This window comes from Cynocephalus volans, chromosome 8, assembly GCF_027409185.1.
Source record: "Cynocephalus volans isolate mCynVol1 chromosome 8, mCynVol1.pri, whole genome shotgun sequence".
NCBI lineage: Eukaryota > Metazoa > Chordata > Mammalia > Dermoptera > Cynocephalidae > Cynocephalus > Cynocephalus volans.
This window is the reverse complement of record NC_084467.1, coordinates 25217060-25232881: the sequence shown is the minus strand read 5'-3', so window position 1 is coordinate 25232881 and position 15822 is coordinate 25217060. Positions and strand designations below refer to the sequence as shown.

Sequence of the window (15822 nt, the reverse complement as noted above, 5' to 3'; positions counted from 1 at the left end):
GCAGGGAGGCTGAGGCTCAGGCACCACCTCTTGCTCCAGCCTGCCTTCATACCCCCCGCTCCAGTGGGTCTGGTCTGGCTCAGGTCTGAATGCCCAGCAGGCTCTGCCCCCACCAGGCCTCACACAGCTTGCTCAACGGCCACACGTGCTTGTGTCTCCCCATGCAGTGGAAGGCCAGTGGCTAGAATGGGGTCCCTGGGGCCCATGCTCCACGTCCTGTTCCAATGGGACCCAGCAGCGCACCCGGAAGTGCAGTGTAGCGGGCCCAGCCTGGGCCACATGCACTGGTGCCCTCACTGACACCCGGGAGTGCAGCAACCTTGAGTGCCCAGGTGAGTGCTCGGCACAAGGGTGGCAGTTGGCATCCTTGGCCCTGGGGGTACCTGGGGCCACTCATGCCTCCCCACCTCTCCCACAGCCACTGATGGCAAGTGGGGGCCATGGAATGCATGGAGCCTGTGCTCCAAGACTTGTGACACGGGCTGGCAGCGCCGCTTCCGCATGTGCCAGGCCACTGGTGCACAGGGCTACCCCTGCGAGGGCACTGGAGAGGAGGTGAAGGCCTGCAGTGAGAAGAGGTGTCCAGGTACTGTCTGCACAACCCCGGGGGGCCAGGGGACAAGTGTGTAGGCCTGGCTGAGCCTTTCTCCTATACCCACAGCCTTCCATGAGATGTGCAGAGACGAGTATGTGATGCTGATGACATGGAAGAAGGCGGCAGCTGGCGAGATCATCTACAACAAGTGCCCCCCCAATGCCTCAGGTAAGGGGTGGGCAGGTCTTCCTGCAGATTGCCACTCCCACAGTTCTTTCTGCCCACTTCTGGGCCTCCAGGCTCTTTGAGCCTCCATTCTGAGGTGTGGAGGGATGCGGGTAAGCACTCAGCTCATGCCCAGCCCTCTGTCCTGTTCCCCCGCAGGGTCTGCCAGTCGCCGCTGCCTCCTCAGTGCCCAGGGTGTGGCCTACTGGGGGCTGCCCAGCTTTGCCCGCTGCATCTCCCATGAGTACCGCTACCTGTATCTGTCAGTGAGTGTGCCTTGCTGGGCCGGGGCACCACAGGATCTATCCCTGACTCTGGTGGGGGGGTGGAGGGAGCTCGATTTTCACTCATTCCCACATGCCTTGGCATGTGTTCTGCCCACTTCTGCCTGGTTGTGCCTCTTCTTGTCTGGTAAACTCCTACTCATACCTCAAGGCCCAGCTCTCAAGTGTCTCCCCTTGTCCCTGGTAAGTGCCTCTGTGCTCCTGCAGCCCCTGAGCTTCTCAGTCACTAGGTGTTAAGAGCACTCATTTACGTGCTCATATGCTCTGCTAGGCTGGGGGCTCCTTGAAGGCTGGGACAATATTGAATTTATTTTTGTGTTCCCAGTGCCCAGTCCAGGGCCTGCTGTGGAGTAAGAATGGTGTCAGCAAATGTGGCCTATATGTACTTGTTTCTCTGACTGTAATTGGGTACTTGTGCGTTTGCATTTAGAGCTTGTGTTTGAGAGAAAGACTGTGTGTGTGCATGTGCATGTTACACTGTGTGTGTGTGTGCGTGTGTGTGTGTATGTGCGTGCGCGCACGCACATTACAGTTCAGAATGTGCATGACCCTTTGGGATGTGGAGGTACCCTGTTCCCATAGTGTGCTTGTCATCTTTTATATGTACATCTGAGTACCTTCTTTCTCTAGGTGTTTCTATTTCAGTCTTTTTAGAAATAGCTTTTGGGATTCTCTCTCTCTTTATGAGTCTCTTTCTTGGACTCTCTCTCCTGTGAGCCTCTTTGAAGAGCTCTCTCTCACCCTTTCCACCTCTCTCTCCCACCTGGAAACAAGCAGTGGGTGGACTGGAGTGGGGTGGGCTAGGGTCTGGTCCCAGGGGCTCCTGACACTCCAGTGACGGTAGCCCACATGTCTCCTGCAGCTTCGAGAGCACCTGGCCAAGGGACAGCGCATGCTGGCAGGCGAGGGCATGTCACAGGTGGTGCGCAGCCTGCAGGAGCTACTGGCCCGGCGCACCTACTACAGTGGGGACCTGCTGTTCTCTGTGGACATTCTGAGGAATGTCACTGACACCTTCAAGAGGGCCACCTATGTGCCCTCGGCTGATGATGTGCAGGTACCTCTTTGGGCTGCCAGGAGGAAGGAGGACTGAGGGTAGAGAAGCCCCAAATCGAACAGGAAGGCCAGGCCCCTATTGCAGAATTCATTGCAGGTGGCAAGTGTGGCTACAGTGGGGAGCCCCTGTTCCCTGGGCCTAGGACCCCTTGACACTCACTGCTTTCTCCCCAGCGCTTCTTTCAGGTTGTGAGCTTCATGGTGGATGCAGAGAACAAGGACAAGTGGGACGATGCTCAGCAGGTGAGGGGCCCAGCTTCCAGGCTTCTCCTCCCATGACCCACCCCTCCCTTGGACCCTCTCACACTCTCTGTCCTCAGGTGTCCCCTGGCTCTGTGCACCTGCTCCGTGTCGTGGAGGATTTCATTCACCTAGTGGGCGATGCTCTCAAGGCCTTCCAGAGCTCTCTGATTGTCACGGACAATCTGGGTACAAGGAGGCAGGCAGGGGCGGGGGTGCTGGATGTGGCAGAACCCAGATCCCTGTGGGGGAGAGATGGTTTCTAAGGGGCTCTTCCTAGTTTTCTTTTTCTTTTTTCTGGGCTCTGTCTTTCCCCTATTTAACTCCATATTGGTATCTTTCTTTCCGTGTTTCTTCTTCTCCTTCATCTCGGTATTGTCTGTTTCTCTGTGTATGTGTTCCCCACTTCTGTGTTTGTACCAAACTTGGTGTCTGCATCCACCTTTCCTGATGTGTGTCTCCCCGACATCTGCACTTCCCCTGGTCTGTCTTCCTCTGTCTCTGTCCCTCTGTCTGTCTCTGGTACAATCTGCCCACCCTCCTCCCACTGCAGTGATCAGCATTCAGCGAGAGCCTGTCTCTGCCGTGTCCAGCGATATCACATTTCCCATGCGGGGCCGCCGGGGCATGAAAGACTGGGTGCGGCACTCAGAGGACCGCCTCTTCTTGCCCAAGGAGGTGCTCAGCCTCTCCTCCCCAGGGAAGCCAGCTGCATCGGGTGCTGAGGGCAGCCCTGGCAGGGGGAAGGGCCCAGGAACAGTGCCCCCTGGCCCAGGCCACTCCCACCAGCGCCTCCTCCCGGCAGACCCTGATGAGTCCTCCTACTTTGTGATCGGTGCTGTGCTGTACCGCACCCTTGGCCTCATCCTGCCACCCCCCAGGTGAGTCCCGGGGATGGATGGATGGGGCTGCTGGATGTCCAGAAAGGCCTGGGTGAGAGCAAGGAGGACACCCTGTGCTGGCTGCAGAGAGATTCACCTGCAGCCTCCTGCAGTCTGGTGGGGGGGGCCCTCCCCTGGCTCTGGATACAGATGCTTCTCCAAGACATCCACGCAGCTCCCAGAGGCCATGCTGATGTCCAGGGGGTGGTGGACTGAGCTCTAGATCTCTCCCAATGCCCGGGGCTCCACTGAGCTCTACTAGGTCTCCCTGTGAGCCTTGGCTGCCTGGTAGCCCTCACTGTGCCCCATCCAAAGCAGCTTCAGGGTTTTTGAATGTGTCCAGGCACTTGCTTGCAGGAGCTGACCTCAGTACCTGTCCCCCAGGCCCCCACTGGCTGTCACATCCCGGGTGATGACAGTGACTGTGCGGCCCCCCACCCAGCCTCCAGCTGAGCCCCTCATCACAGTGGAGCTCTCCTACATCATTAATGTGAGTGGAGGCCCAGGTGGGGTTCCCGAGTATGCCCAGATATCGGCAGTCAAAGGCTTGTGCGATGGGGAGGTGGTCTGTTCCTGATGGTAGGCTGAACCTCTGGCATGTGTGGGAGCTGCTGTGGCAGGATGGGTGGTGGTCAGGGTGGCGAGCTCACCCCTCAAACTGCACTCTTGTCTTCTGCTCCCCAGGGCACCACAGATCCCCACTGCGCCAGCTGGGACTACTCCAGAGCGTGAGTTGTGTAGCAGCTCTGGGTGAGGAAGGGTGCAGCCCTAGAACCCCTCATCAGAAAGGGATTCCTGCCTGGAATGCCAGAGGGTTCCTTGGTGCCATCCTTGGCCTAAGGGGTCGAAAGCACATCCTGGGACTCTCCGCTGTTGCCTCAGGGAGGTGGCCTAGCCCTGGTTTTCACCTGTCCTGGGGCAGTGGCCAGCACCAGGGGGCAGGGCCACAGAGCTGGGCTGGTGCTCACTCTACCTCTCCCCTACCCAAGGGATGCCAGTTCAGGGGACTGGGACACTGAGAGCTGCCAGACCCTGGAGACCCAGGCAGCTCACACCCGCTGCCAGTGCCAGCACCTATCCACCTTTGCTGTGCTGGCCCAGCCGCCTAAGGACCTGGTGAGTGGGAGGGAGGGGCCTGGGCTGGGCAAGGGAGGAGGCCCTGGGCTGCCAGTGGCTGTCTCTGATGGTGTTGCCAGGCACCTGGGTGATCCTAGTGTGTGTCTGCAGGTGCCCTCGTGGGATTGCCTCTGAGATGGTGCTCACAGTAATGACATGTCTGGGGGTGCGTGTGTGCACACGTGCATGTCTAGTTGTGTGTGGAAGAGTGTGAAAGAGTCACTGAACATAAATACAGATCCACATGTGTGACTAGGTCTTCTATGTACACATGTGAGTACAGTGGTGCCCTTTTGCATGTGGGTGTGCCAGTCTGTGCAAGACAGGGCTCCCCTGCAGCTGCCCTCTCCCAGAAACCCATCTTAACATCTGCCTGTCTTTCCCAGACCCTAGAGCTGGCAGGCTCCCCCTCTGTCCCCCTTGTGATCGGCTGTGCCGTGTCCTGCATGGCCCTGCTCACCCTGCTCGCCATCTATGCTGCCTTCTGGAGGTAGGTCTGACACTGGGCTGGGTGGGGCCAGACACAGCAGGTCGGGTGAGGCAGCCAGCACCTATGTCTCTGCCTTCTGTGCCCTGGCAGGTTCATAAAATCTGAACGCTCCATCATCTTGCTGAACTTCTGCCTGTCCATCCTGGCATCCAACATCCTGATCCTTGTGGGCCAGTCCCGGGTGCTGAGCAAGGCAGGTGCAAGTTCACGGGGGTGCCAGGGGGTGACGATGGGGTAGGTGAGGGCAGAGAGTATCTGCAGGTGGCAGTGCATGTGTTCGTGATGCCCTTCGGTGATAGATGTGTGTGTACTCCTGAGTACATGTGGGGTGAGGATGACATAGTGTGTGTGAGCATACGTGAGGGCATCGGAGAGGGGTGTGTGTGTACTCAATGATGAACATTTGTGTACATCAGTGAGCACGTGTGAATTGAGTGTGTGTGTTGGGTGGGTGGCATGGGGCCTCCTTGTGTCTGTGGGCAATTTGGGAGCCTGAGCGAGGCTTCCTGTGCCACCTGCCTGTGAATGACCTGTGCTGACTGTCCCCATGCCCCTTTGGCCTTCTCTGCACATTGCCAGCAACGTGAGTGCTAGGCACGGGGCCCGTCTAGCCGTGACGTGGAAGGTGCTTCCGTCTGTCCTCCTCCCTGCCAGCCCCTCTGCCTGTGCGTGGGTGGCCTGCTCGCCCGCCTCCCTGGATGCTGAGTGCTGTGTGTGTGTCACCAGGCCCATGTCGTGCTGTGTGTGGGTGCAGGAAGGCGGGGGTGCCTGGCAGGGCTCTGTGGGGGGCGGGGCTTGGGTGGGCAGCCATGGCAGCGCCCAGCAGCGGGTGTGGGAAGCCTGGCGCCTCCTGCCTTGGCGGCTGCTCAGGGCCACTCCCTCCTGTTCCCTCTCCCTGCAGGGCGTGTGCACCATGACAGCTGCCTTCCTGCACTTCTTCTTTCTCTCCTCCTTTTGCTGGGTGCTTACTGAGGCCTGGCAGTCCTACCTGGCTGTCATTGGGCGGATGCGCACCCGCCTCGTTCGCAAGCGCTTCCTCTGCCTGGGCTGGGGTGAGCAGGGCCAGCGCTGGACTCTGCTGCTGGGCCTTGGTGGGCAGGGGCAGCAAAAGAGGTTCAGCTTTGGCCCTGGCCTAGCTCTCTGGGCACAGGGGTCAGCTGGGCTGGGGGGCTGGGAGAACAAGGGGCCCTGAGGACAAGCAGCCATCTCACCCTGGCTCCCCTGCTCTCCCAGGTCTGCCAGCCCTGGTGGTGGCCGTGTCTGTTGGCTTTACCCGCACCAAAGGATACGGTACATCCAGCTAGTACGTGGCCTCCGTGGTGGGCAGTGAGGGTTAGAGAGCCTCAGGTCTCTTCAGGCTGAAATCCTGGCCCATGCCTGTTGTGGATCTTTGGGCAAATTCCTCCTTATCTCTGAGGCTGAATTTCCCTGACTGTAAAAGGATAATCTCTGAGAACTGTTTAGCTCAGGAGTCAGGCTTGTTTCATTCCTAGGGGTCAGGTCTGATGTACTTGACCTTTGTTAGAGGGGAAACTGAGGCTCAAGAAGAGCCAGTGGCTCACTCTCACCCTGGCTGGGCCTCAGGCTCCTTCAGTGATGTGGGCATGGTTGCCCAGGGGGACTGAGGGATGGAGTGGAGGGTGGGAGGGAGCCTGCCGGGAGTCTTACTCCCCTTCTCTCCCCCCACCCAGCTGCTGGCTCTCCCTGGAGGGTGGCTTGCTCTACGCCTTTGTGGGCCCTGCAGCTGTCATTGTCCTGGTATGTGCCCCTTTCAGCATCATGGGAGGGGTGTGGCCCCTGGGCATCATCTTGTCTGTCCCTCTATCCCCTCCCTGCACTCCAGCTCCCACCTGGGGGTTTCCCTGCCAGGATGGCACCTAGTGATCCTGTCTTCCCCTGCTCCACTCCACCGGGCCCCCAGGTGAACATGCTCATCGGAATCATCGTCTTCAACAAGCTCATGGCACGGGATGGCATCTCAGACAAATCCAAGAAGCAGAGGGCCGGGTAAGGGGAGGGTCTCTGCGACTTGGCCTTTCAGGAAATGGTGCAGGGAGGGCCATGGACACTCTTGGAGACTCAAGGCTTGACGATGCTGACCAGGGCTCCCCAACCTTGGTGCATCAAGGGTGCAGGCAAGGTGGGCACCTGGAGTGCTCAGCTGCAGCCCCTCACCCACCCTAACCCAGCTCTCTCTCTCTCGTCTGCCCTCCCCCTCCCACCCCACTCGGGGCTCATTCTGCCCGTCTCCCGGCTACCCATGTGTTTCCCCCCTTCTCCCGTGTCTGTGCCGCCCCCGAGGTCGGAGCGGTGCCTCTGGGCCAGCCTGCTCCTCCCCTGCTCAGCGTGTGGAGCGGTCCCCAGCCCCCTGCTCAGCTCAGCCTCGGCCAGGAATGCCATGTTAGTCATGCCCCCCGGGGGGTGGGGGGGTGGGGGGCAAAGGAATGGGGGGGCAGTGCCTGTGGTGGGGGGAGGAGGGGTATCAGCCCAGTGCCCTGGAAAGCTGGCCCTGCCTGTCAACTGTCACACACTTTCAGGGCTCAGTGATGAGGTGGCAAGGGGGGATGGGGAGTTAGTGTCTGTGCCTTCCCAAGGTGCTGGTTTCCTCCACCCCCACTTTGCTCCCCACCCCCCACTCTGGGCTAATGTTCTATCCAGGCATAGACTCCTCCACCTCAAACTCCCAACCTACAGACGCTCGTTGAAGCTTAGGCCCTTAGAATCTTTGAGCTATAGAACCTTAGAATTAGAATGATAGAATCTTAGAATAAGACAATCAGAAGCTGAGAATGTTAGAATAAGTGAATCACAGAGTCTTATCATCTGTCATAGAATCTGAGACTTAGAATTTCAGAGTCACTGAATCTCACAATCAATTGGTGACAGAGAATCATGGAGGTAGAGAATTATTTCAGTGAGATGCCCCACCCAGCAGCTGAGAATCTTCCAATCCCAGCTCTGTAAGAGTAGAGGCACTCCACAAGGGCCTCAGGCCTGCGTTCCTACCAAGGGCCAGAAATCCATCTGAGTCTCCCTGACCAGTGAGGGTCCAGCTTATCTTGCACACCTCCAGGGTCAGGGAGCTCACTGCCTCTGGAGGCAGCTGGCACTGTTGCTGTGAAGCTCTGAGTAGCGGGAAGCTCCCTCTGACTTGGGCTGCCACCTGCCTCTCTCACCCAGTCTGTCTGAACTCGCAGTTAAATGCTTGGGTTTTGGTGTTGGCCAAGCTGGATTTGTGTCCCAACTCTGCCTCTCTTGCCCAGCTGGGCACTCTCCAGCTTCCTCATCTGTAAACTGGGATAATAATCCCCAGGCCTGTTTATTGGAGTTGCTTTGATCATAATTTGAAATAATGTATGTAAAGTGTTCAGTGTAGGGCCTGGCAGAGAATTGGTGGTTAATCAATGGTAGCTCTTATTACTGTGATTAGACTCTCTTTTGCTCTTGGCTCTACTTCTGGGGTCTTCAGAGACCACTGTGCCCACCCCCTGCCAGGCTGAACAGGCCTCAACCACTCTTCCTAGGATAGGTCTTGGCCCCCTGCCTGTCTCTCTGCCTTAGCCTCTCCCTGCTGTCTCTGCAGAATGGTGCCACCTCTGCCTTGCCTGGAGCTGTGCCTGACTCTTATCGGGGGTGTGTGTGAGGCAGAGTGGGCTGGGTGTGGCACCTACTGTCCCTCGTGGGCTGTAGCAGTTGGTTGTGGGGGGACCAGCCTGGTTGCCAGCTTCCGCCTGGCTTTTTTCTCTGCCCTCCCCTGGCAAGGAGGCCGGGGATGTGTAGGTTTGGCTGACCCCGCCTTTCACCCCCAGCCCCAGCCATGATCCTTTTGCCCAGGGCTCTGAGCAGCTACTGGGAACCTGGCACCTGCTCTGTGGAGGACAGGGGGAGGGGGAGAGACTGTGCTTCACCGGTCCAAGGTTTTGTGCTCTGTGACATCCTGTGTGCTCTGCCTGCTTAATCTCTCTGTCTGGGTGTCTCTGTCTACCTCATGCTCTCTCTCACTGTGGCTGTCATCTCTTTTTCCCTCCTCCTTTCCTCTCCCCAGCCTACCCGGTTAGAATGTCTGGGGATGTGGCCCAGGCCTGTGCATTTTTCAAAAGCTCCGCAGGTGATTCTGTGCAAGTTGGAGCTGAAACTCGCAGCCTCTGCTTCTGTCTGCCTCTTCTCTCCCCTGTCACTTTCCACCTCCTCTGTCCCCTGACATTGCCTCTGTCTCTGGCTTGGTACCACTGTGTCTGTGTGTCCAGCCCTGCCACCTCTTCTGGTCCCTGTGCTGGCTCCACAGTTCTTCTCACTCTGCTCTGTTTCTCTGGCTTTGGTCCCTCTACCCCTTCTGCTTGGGGACATCCTGAAGTTTGGGGCCCTGCCATTCTTGGGCAGCTTAAGGGCCCCAAGCTGAGCAGAGGCCTAGGCTTAGGCCACCCTGTCCCTTGGAAAGTCCCTCTGATGGACCCTCTGTCATTGTCCCCCCAGGGCCTCGCTCTGGAGCTCGTGCGTGGTGCTACCCCTGCTGGCACTCACCTGGATGTCCGCCGTCCTGGCCATGACAGACCGCCGCTCCGTCCTCTTCCAGGCTCTGTTTGCTGTCTTCAACTCCGCACAGGGCTTTGTCATCACCGCCGTGCACTGCTTTCTGCGCCGAGAGGTGGGCCTGGGCCTCTTTTTGCCCCTGGCTTCCCACCGCACTATGCCAGGCTTCTGGCTTCTCCCCTCTTCTCCTCCCAGACTAAGAGGATTATGGCCCCCACCAGAGTGCTTAAGGCCCCAGCTGAGCAGTCCTTAGTGTGGAAGCTGATAGCCCGGGGCACCCACAGCTGCACCCCAGCCTCGTCCTTGGTCTCCTGGGCTGCTGGGGCTCCTGCTCCCCTTTGACCCAGGCCAGGTGTCATTGCCTTCCCCTAGGCTGGCTGCACTTCTTTCCTTCCATACCTGCCTGGGTGTCTGGCGGGGAGTACAACAAAGCTGTGGTCAGGGGCCCAGCAGGCACCCTCTGCCCCCAGGTCCAGGATGTGGTAAAGTGCCAGATGGGTGTGTGTCGGGCTGATGAGAGCGAAGACTCTCCTGATTCGTGCAAGAACGGGCAGCTGCAAATCCTGGTGAGTGAGCAGGCCCGGGAAGGGTATGGGTGGACTCTGGGCAACCCCCATCCTCCTGCCCTAGGCCAGTCGTCTTTCCCATCTATGTCAGGGAGGGGACAGAGACCGAGTTTGATTCAGGCACAGCCACTGACAACCGGGTGGCATTGGGCAAGTCCTTCCCCCATTAAATCTCCCCACCTGTCAGGTAGGGCTGGAGGAGACCACGTCTGGGGCTCTGTTGGGCAGTGTGCTGTGGGCCGCACCTCTGGCAGGCAGACTGAGCAGAACTGGGGAGGGAGAGGCCTGAGCACCTTCCGCCCTGATATGTTGATCCTCCCTCTGCCCACCTGCCCTCCCCCTCTCTGCCTATAGTCAGACTTTGAAAAGGATGTGGATCTGGCTTGTCAGACAGGTGAGTGTGCTGGGGCAGGGCTGAGAATGGCACTGGGGATGGGCAAGAAGGGGGCACCCAAGCCTGACCATGGGAGGTCCTGACGGAGGGCTGGCTGCTGGAGCCTGGCTTTGGAGTCAGGCAGCCCTGACTGGTTGGCTTCAAGGCTGTGAATGCCGCTTACTGTTTGTGGGCAAGCAGCTTAGCTCTCTGAGCCTCAGTTAACATACCTGTAAAGGAGAGAATACCATCCTCCCAGGGCAGGCAGGAGGCTTAGAGGCTTCTGTGAATTAGGGGACATTAGTGCTTAGCAGGACCCTTGACAGCTAGCGGCTGTTACATTATTATGTCATTTCCATGATCCTTACCAGAATCCTTTCCAGTTCTGTCTTCTGGGGAGTCACTGCCCAGGGAGGGAGAGGAGTGAAGCCCTTGGACAGCCTTGGAGCTGTGGGATCAGAGATCAGACCCAGGGCCTTGGCCTTGTTGCCTGCCCTGCCTCACTGTGGGACTCTGGGCCAGTCACCTTCTAAAACCCTTGTGTATGAGAGAGTATCAAGTACCCAGCCATCTCTCCAGGACTCAGTTTTCTCCCTTGTCCAAGCTCAGGGGCTTGGTACCTTCCCAGCCTGGGCAAGGGCGTCTGGGGACTCCTCCTCCTCAGGACTCACCCCCACCCCTTCCACTCCTGCTCCAGTTCTGTTCAAGGAGGTGAACACTTGCAACCCATCTACCATCACGGGCACACTGTCCCGCCTGTCCCTGGATGAGGATGAGGAGCCCAAGTCCTGCCTCGTGGGTCCTGAGGGCAGCCTCAGCTTCTCACCACTGCCTGGGAATATCCTGGTGCCCATGGCCGCCTCACCAGGGCTGGGGGAGCCTCCGCCCCCTCAGGAGGCCAACCCTGTGTACATGTGTGGGGAGGGTGGCCTGCGGCAGCTGGACCTAACATGGCTGCGGCCCACAGAGCCGGGCTCCGAGGGGGACTACATGGTGCTGCCCCGGAGGACTTTGAGCCTGCAGCCTGGCAGTGGGGGTGGAGGTGGTGAGGATGCCCCAAGGGCCCGGCCCGAGGGCACCCCCCGGCGGGCTGCCAAGGCACTGGCCCACACTGAAGGCTACACCAGCTTCCTGTCCGTGGACCACTCGGGCATTGGGCTGGGCCCAGCCTATGGGTCTCTACAAAACCCCTACGGGATGACCTTCCAACCACCACCGCCGACGCCCAGTGCCCGCCAAGTGCCCGAGCCAGGGGAGCGCAGCCGGACCATGCCCCGCACCGTGCCCGGCTCCACCATGAAACTGGGCTCTCTGGAGGTGAGGGGCTGGAGGGCATGAGGAGGGGGAGGTCTGCCCGCTGTGTGCCTGAGAGTGTTTCTGAGTCACAGGCTGCAGCTGGGAAGGGACAGCTGTCACTCTCCCCAGAGCAGTACCTTTGTACAAAGTCACTGGGAGTGTATACAGTGTGCATTTCTCCCTCCCTTCGTTTGTGTTTGTGGCAGCTCCAAGGAAATCCTGGCATCTCTGAGCTCCTCAAATGGCCTTGGACTTCACACACTGAGGGTGCACTTCTTGGTTCATTCTCACTTGCTTTAGTGCCTACTTTGGGATGACTGGTTAGGATGTGCCCTCACATAAGGAGACTGAGGCTTAGGAAAGGTGCTGTATTATTTGGGAAACCACACAATAGAGGCTGAGCCCAGGCCTCATGTCACACAGCTCTGAGTTCCAGTCTGGACTCTGCTGACCAGCAGTGAGATCTTGAGCATATCACATAGTCTCTCTGAGCCTCGGGTTCCTCCTGCATGAGGTGGGGCTAATGTAGTAGTCTCTTTGTGGAGTTGTTTCAGGGATTAATTGACTGATGTAAAGCATGTATCTTGTGTGGAGCAAGAGAATGTGCTAGATAATTGGGGATTGCTGCTATTGTCATCCCTGAAATCAGCCCCAGGCACTGCCCATGGGTAATTGACCTTCTCTTCCTGAGAAATTGTGAATCACCGTGTCCTGGCCTGTGTATTCTCTGGATGCTCCACCTTTCCTCTGGCCTTCTCAGTCCTCTTCCCTGCAGAGGATCAATTACTGGGAACAAGCAGGTGGTAGTGGCCCACTCTAGAACATTCTAGAACTATAATGAGAGGGATGAGGGGGATGTGGGTAAGGAAAGGGGAAGGATCACAGCTCAGACACGATTGGCTGATGTTCGGCCTCAGAAACCCACTCCCCATCCTCTGTACAAAGAAAATTAAGTTAGCAGCTATAGGGTTCACAAGTTTAGTTTTTGTCCCAAAATGTTTCTTGAACATTTGGTGCCTGTTCCTGCCACAGGTGGCAAAAACAGGAAGGCGTAACAAAGACAGAAAACTTGACACTGGCACTGGAGAGGGTGTACTCAGCATCATGGCAGGTTTTGTTCTGTGGACACCTGCCCGTGGTTGGGCCATTGAGGAGGGGCCAGTGCTGGGCTCCACGTGTAGGAGGTAGCAGTAAATGTGGGAGCATTTTGAGAGGTCAAGGGTGATGTCCAGAATTCTGGTGTGGGAAACTGCGATGGGGTGGAGGAGCAGGTTAGGGATGGGGATCACAAGTTAATTCAGTTGAGCACAGGGATTGAGGGCAGGGAGAGAAGCCCTGCTGCCTCCAGAAAGAGAGCTGTGGCCGGGGATGGGCAGGACACACATATACGTGGTGAGGGACAGGAGAAGGTCTCGGGGCAGAGTGCAAGGGCCTAGTGTTAGAGGAGCCAGGGTGGGTGGTGGAGAAAGAGTGGACAGGGAGGTGGGAAGAAAACCGAGAGATGGGTATCCTGGGCCAGTGGTGAGCGTGTCCACCATGCCTGGGACTTGGGAGATCCAGGTCCTGGTCTTATCACCACTTGTGAGGGCCTTGGGGCAAGTCCCTTCCCCTCCCTGGGCCTCAGTTTCCCCCTCTGTAACCTGGGAAAGTGGGCCTTGGTCCCATGAGTCCTCCCAGTTTGAACATTCTGAGCCCGTAAGGCCTCCCCCTTGATCAGTACTGGATGCTGTGTAGCTTGTTGGGGCCTTGCAGGTGGTCTTAGGCAAGTGTGGGGCAGGGAGGCAGGGTCTGGCATGGCAAGAAAGGGGCAAGGTGGGGTTAAAAGAAGACTTCTGAAAACCTGAATCCCTGTGTTTGCAGGATGAGTGAAGAGTTCCAGGGAGAGGGGAGCCTGTGGCTGGCAGAGAGGATGGGGCAAGATGGGGCAGGACCAAGGGTGGACTGTAGGGCACAGAGAATACAGTCAGCTCTGTGATCCATGTGGGAATCCGAGTCCCTCCCCCATTGGAAGTCTGCCCTATGCCGTTTGACCCATGTGTGTGTGTCAGTGTGTGTGCCCCTGTGAGCATCTGCTACAGGTTCTGGCATGTGTGTGCACTCCCACAACCCCAAGGGGCAGATCCCTGAGGGACCAGGTTTCCTATCTCTAAAGCCCTTGCATGTGGTAAAAAACTTTCTCCTCTTTCACTGCCTCCTTCGTGCTCCTTCCCAGCGGAAGAAGCTACGGTATTCTGACCTGGACTTTGAGGTAAGTGCTGTGTGTGCTGGGGGTGGGACATTTGTCTGTGGTGTCTGTCTCTGGAGGGTCCACTCCTGAAAGTAGCCCAAGCCCCCCTGCGGAGCCTGACCCCAGGACCTGAGCCTGTGGTGTCTGTGGCATCTTCTCACTCTTCCCTCCCTGCCCAAGCCCGTGGCTCTGAGGATGAAGAGAGAGCCAGGCCTGGTCCCAGCAGGGCTGGCAGCAGGCAGGGATGTGGGGGTCCTGGGCAGGGGGGACAGGGGATTACAGTGCTGCCGCAGGGGAGCTTTCCTTGACGCCCTGTGGCTCCTAGAAGGTGATGCACACCCGGAAACGGCACTCGGAACTCTACCACGAGCTCAACCAGAAGTTCCACACTTTCGACCGCTACCGCAGCCAGTCCACGGCCAAGGTGAGGGCTCCTCCTGTGGCTGCCACTGGCCCAAAGCTTGGGGCCCGACCTGGTACAATGGCCCCTGGGGTCGGACCCTGACCCATGGCCCCCATTGCAGAGGGAGAAGCGGTGGAGTGTGTCCTCGGGTGGGGCGGCCGAATGCTACGTGTGCAGTGTAAGACCCCCTGGGCCGGGTGGGGTGAGGTGGGCTCTGAGGGACTCATTTCCTCCCTGCCCTCTTCCCCTGCCTGGGCAACCTCAGCCTGCCTCACCGAGGACCTACCCAAAGGCACAGTCACCAGCTCTGGGGTTGCATGGTGGGGTGGGAGAGGTGCTTCAGATGGTGAGCATTGACAGAGTCCACCTGGATCTAGAAAGAGGGTGGGCAGGCAGGAGACATGGTCCCAGGGGGCTCCTGAGCACAGGGGCCAGGAGCTATAACTCTGGGGCCAGGCAGATCTGTATTTGCTTTTTTTTTGGTGGCTGGCCAGTAAGAGGATCTGAACCCTTGACCTTGGTGTTATCAGCACTATGCTCTCCTAACTGAGCTAATCAGCCAGCCAGATCTGTATTTGAACTTGGTTTTGACACCTGATTGCTTTGTAACTTTGAGCATCACTAGCCCTCTCTGGGCCTCCTCAGTTTGCTCTTCTGTGCAGTGGGTGAGAGGATGTTGGCCCATCTCCACGGGCTCTTCCCTCTCCCTCCCCAGGAGAAGCCCAGCCCCGGGGAGCGTCCCGGCCTGTCCCAGCAGCGGCGCCATCAGAGCTGGAGCACTTTCAAATCTATGACACTGGGCTCACTGCCCCCCAAGCCCCGAGAACGGCTGGCTCTGCACCGAGCAGCAGCCTGGGAGCCTGCAGAACCACCGGATGGTGACTTCCAGACAGAGGTGTGAGTGCCACGCTGGACTTCCCAATGCATATAAATATATATATCTCTCTATTTTCACACTCCACTTTGGAACGACCCAGGAGCCAGCACCCCTCCCCTCTCCCGAGGGCTGGGCAGGGAGGCGCAGTGGACTCAGCTGGGCTGGGGGAGCCGGACACACGTGGCCTGGGGCCCAGGGCCCTCCCTGTTTCTCAGCACCCTCAGCCACTGGAGCCCCATCTTCGCCCCAGCCTGTCTGTCCCTGTCCCGGGCTGGGGAGGGGGGAGGGGACTTTGTTGGGAATAAACTTCACTCTGTGGATTTTGCTCTGAGCTGTTTGCTACCCCCAAGTGAAGGCCCAGCCCTCAGACCCTGACTTCGTTCCTCCGTCCTCTTTGCTCACCTTGCTTGGTTTCATCAGATTGTGTGGTGGGGTCAGGGTAACCTGACATCCTTGCCCCAGACTCCCTGGGTGACCTTCCACATCCCTTTCTTGGTCTGGGGGGGGTGGGGTGGTAAGCAGATAGGGAATATGGAATGAGAGCCTTGCACCTGGCCTTCCCCAGTGTGGTGGTCATGGCTGCAATTCACTGAGGCACAGGGGCCAGACTGCCTGGGCTGGAGCCAAGGCAGAGCTTAGTGACCTCAGTTTTCCCATCTGTGAAATGGGGGTGGTGGTAGTGCTTACCTCACAGGGTCATTCTGAACATGAAACAAATGAAAA

The 15822-nt window shown here is 58.2% G+C and overlaps 1 protein-coding gene across 1 annotated transcript in view; it reads left to right on the top strand.

The window, feature by feature from the left end:
• ADGRB2 (adhesion G protein-coupled receptor B2) overlaps window positions 1-15419 on the top strand; it is a 36609-nt gene extending 21190 nt beyond the window's left edge. The window contains exons 7-31 of the mRNA XM_063104713.1: window positions 168-332; window positions 419-586; window positions 662-763; window positions 920-1026; window positions 1907-2101; window positions 2275-2343; window positions 2421-2529; window positions 2894-3221; window positions 3606-3711; window positions 3906-3949; window positions 4211-4337; window positions 4724-4827; window positions 4918-5020; window positions 5729-5879; window positions 6061-6130; window positions 6519-6585; window positions 6749-6834; window positions 7129-7227; window positions 9301-9472; window positions 9828-9923; window positions 10278-10317; window positions 10994-11613; window positions 13805-13840; window positions 14145-14243; window positions 14938-15419. Of these exons, the coding sequence (XP_062960783.1) occupies window positions 168-332; window positions 419-586; window positions 662-763; window positions 920-1026; window positions 1907-2101; window positions 2275-2343; window positions 2421-2529; window positions 2894-3221; window positions 3606-3711; window positions 3906-3949; window positions 4211-4337; window positions 4724-4827; window positions 4918-5020; window positions 5729-5879; window positions 6061-6130; window positions 6519-6585; window positions 6749-6834; window positions 7129-7227; window positions 9301-9472; window positions 9828-9923; window positions 10278-10317; window positions 10994-11613; window positions 13805-13840; window positions 14145-14243; window positions 14938-15123 (3449 nt within the window). The 3' untranslated portion in view covers window positions 15124-15419. The remainder of the gene's footprint in view (window positions 1-167; window positions 333-418; window positions 587-661; window positions 764-919; window positions 1027-1906; window positions 2102-2274; window positions 2344-2420; window positions 2530-2893; window positions 3222-3605; window positions 3712-3905; window positions 3950-4210; window positions 4338-4723; window positions 4828-4917; window positions 5021-5728; window positions 5880-6060; window positions 6131-6518; window positions 6586-6748; window positions 6835-7128; window positions 7228-9300; window positions 9473-9827; window positions 9924-10277; window positions 10318-10993; window positions 11614-13804; window positions 13841-14144; window positions 14244-14937) is intronic.
• Window positions 15420-15822: the final 403 nt, after the last annotated feature.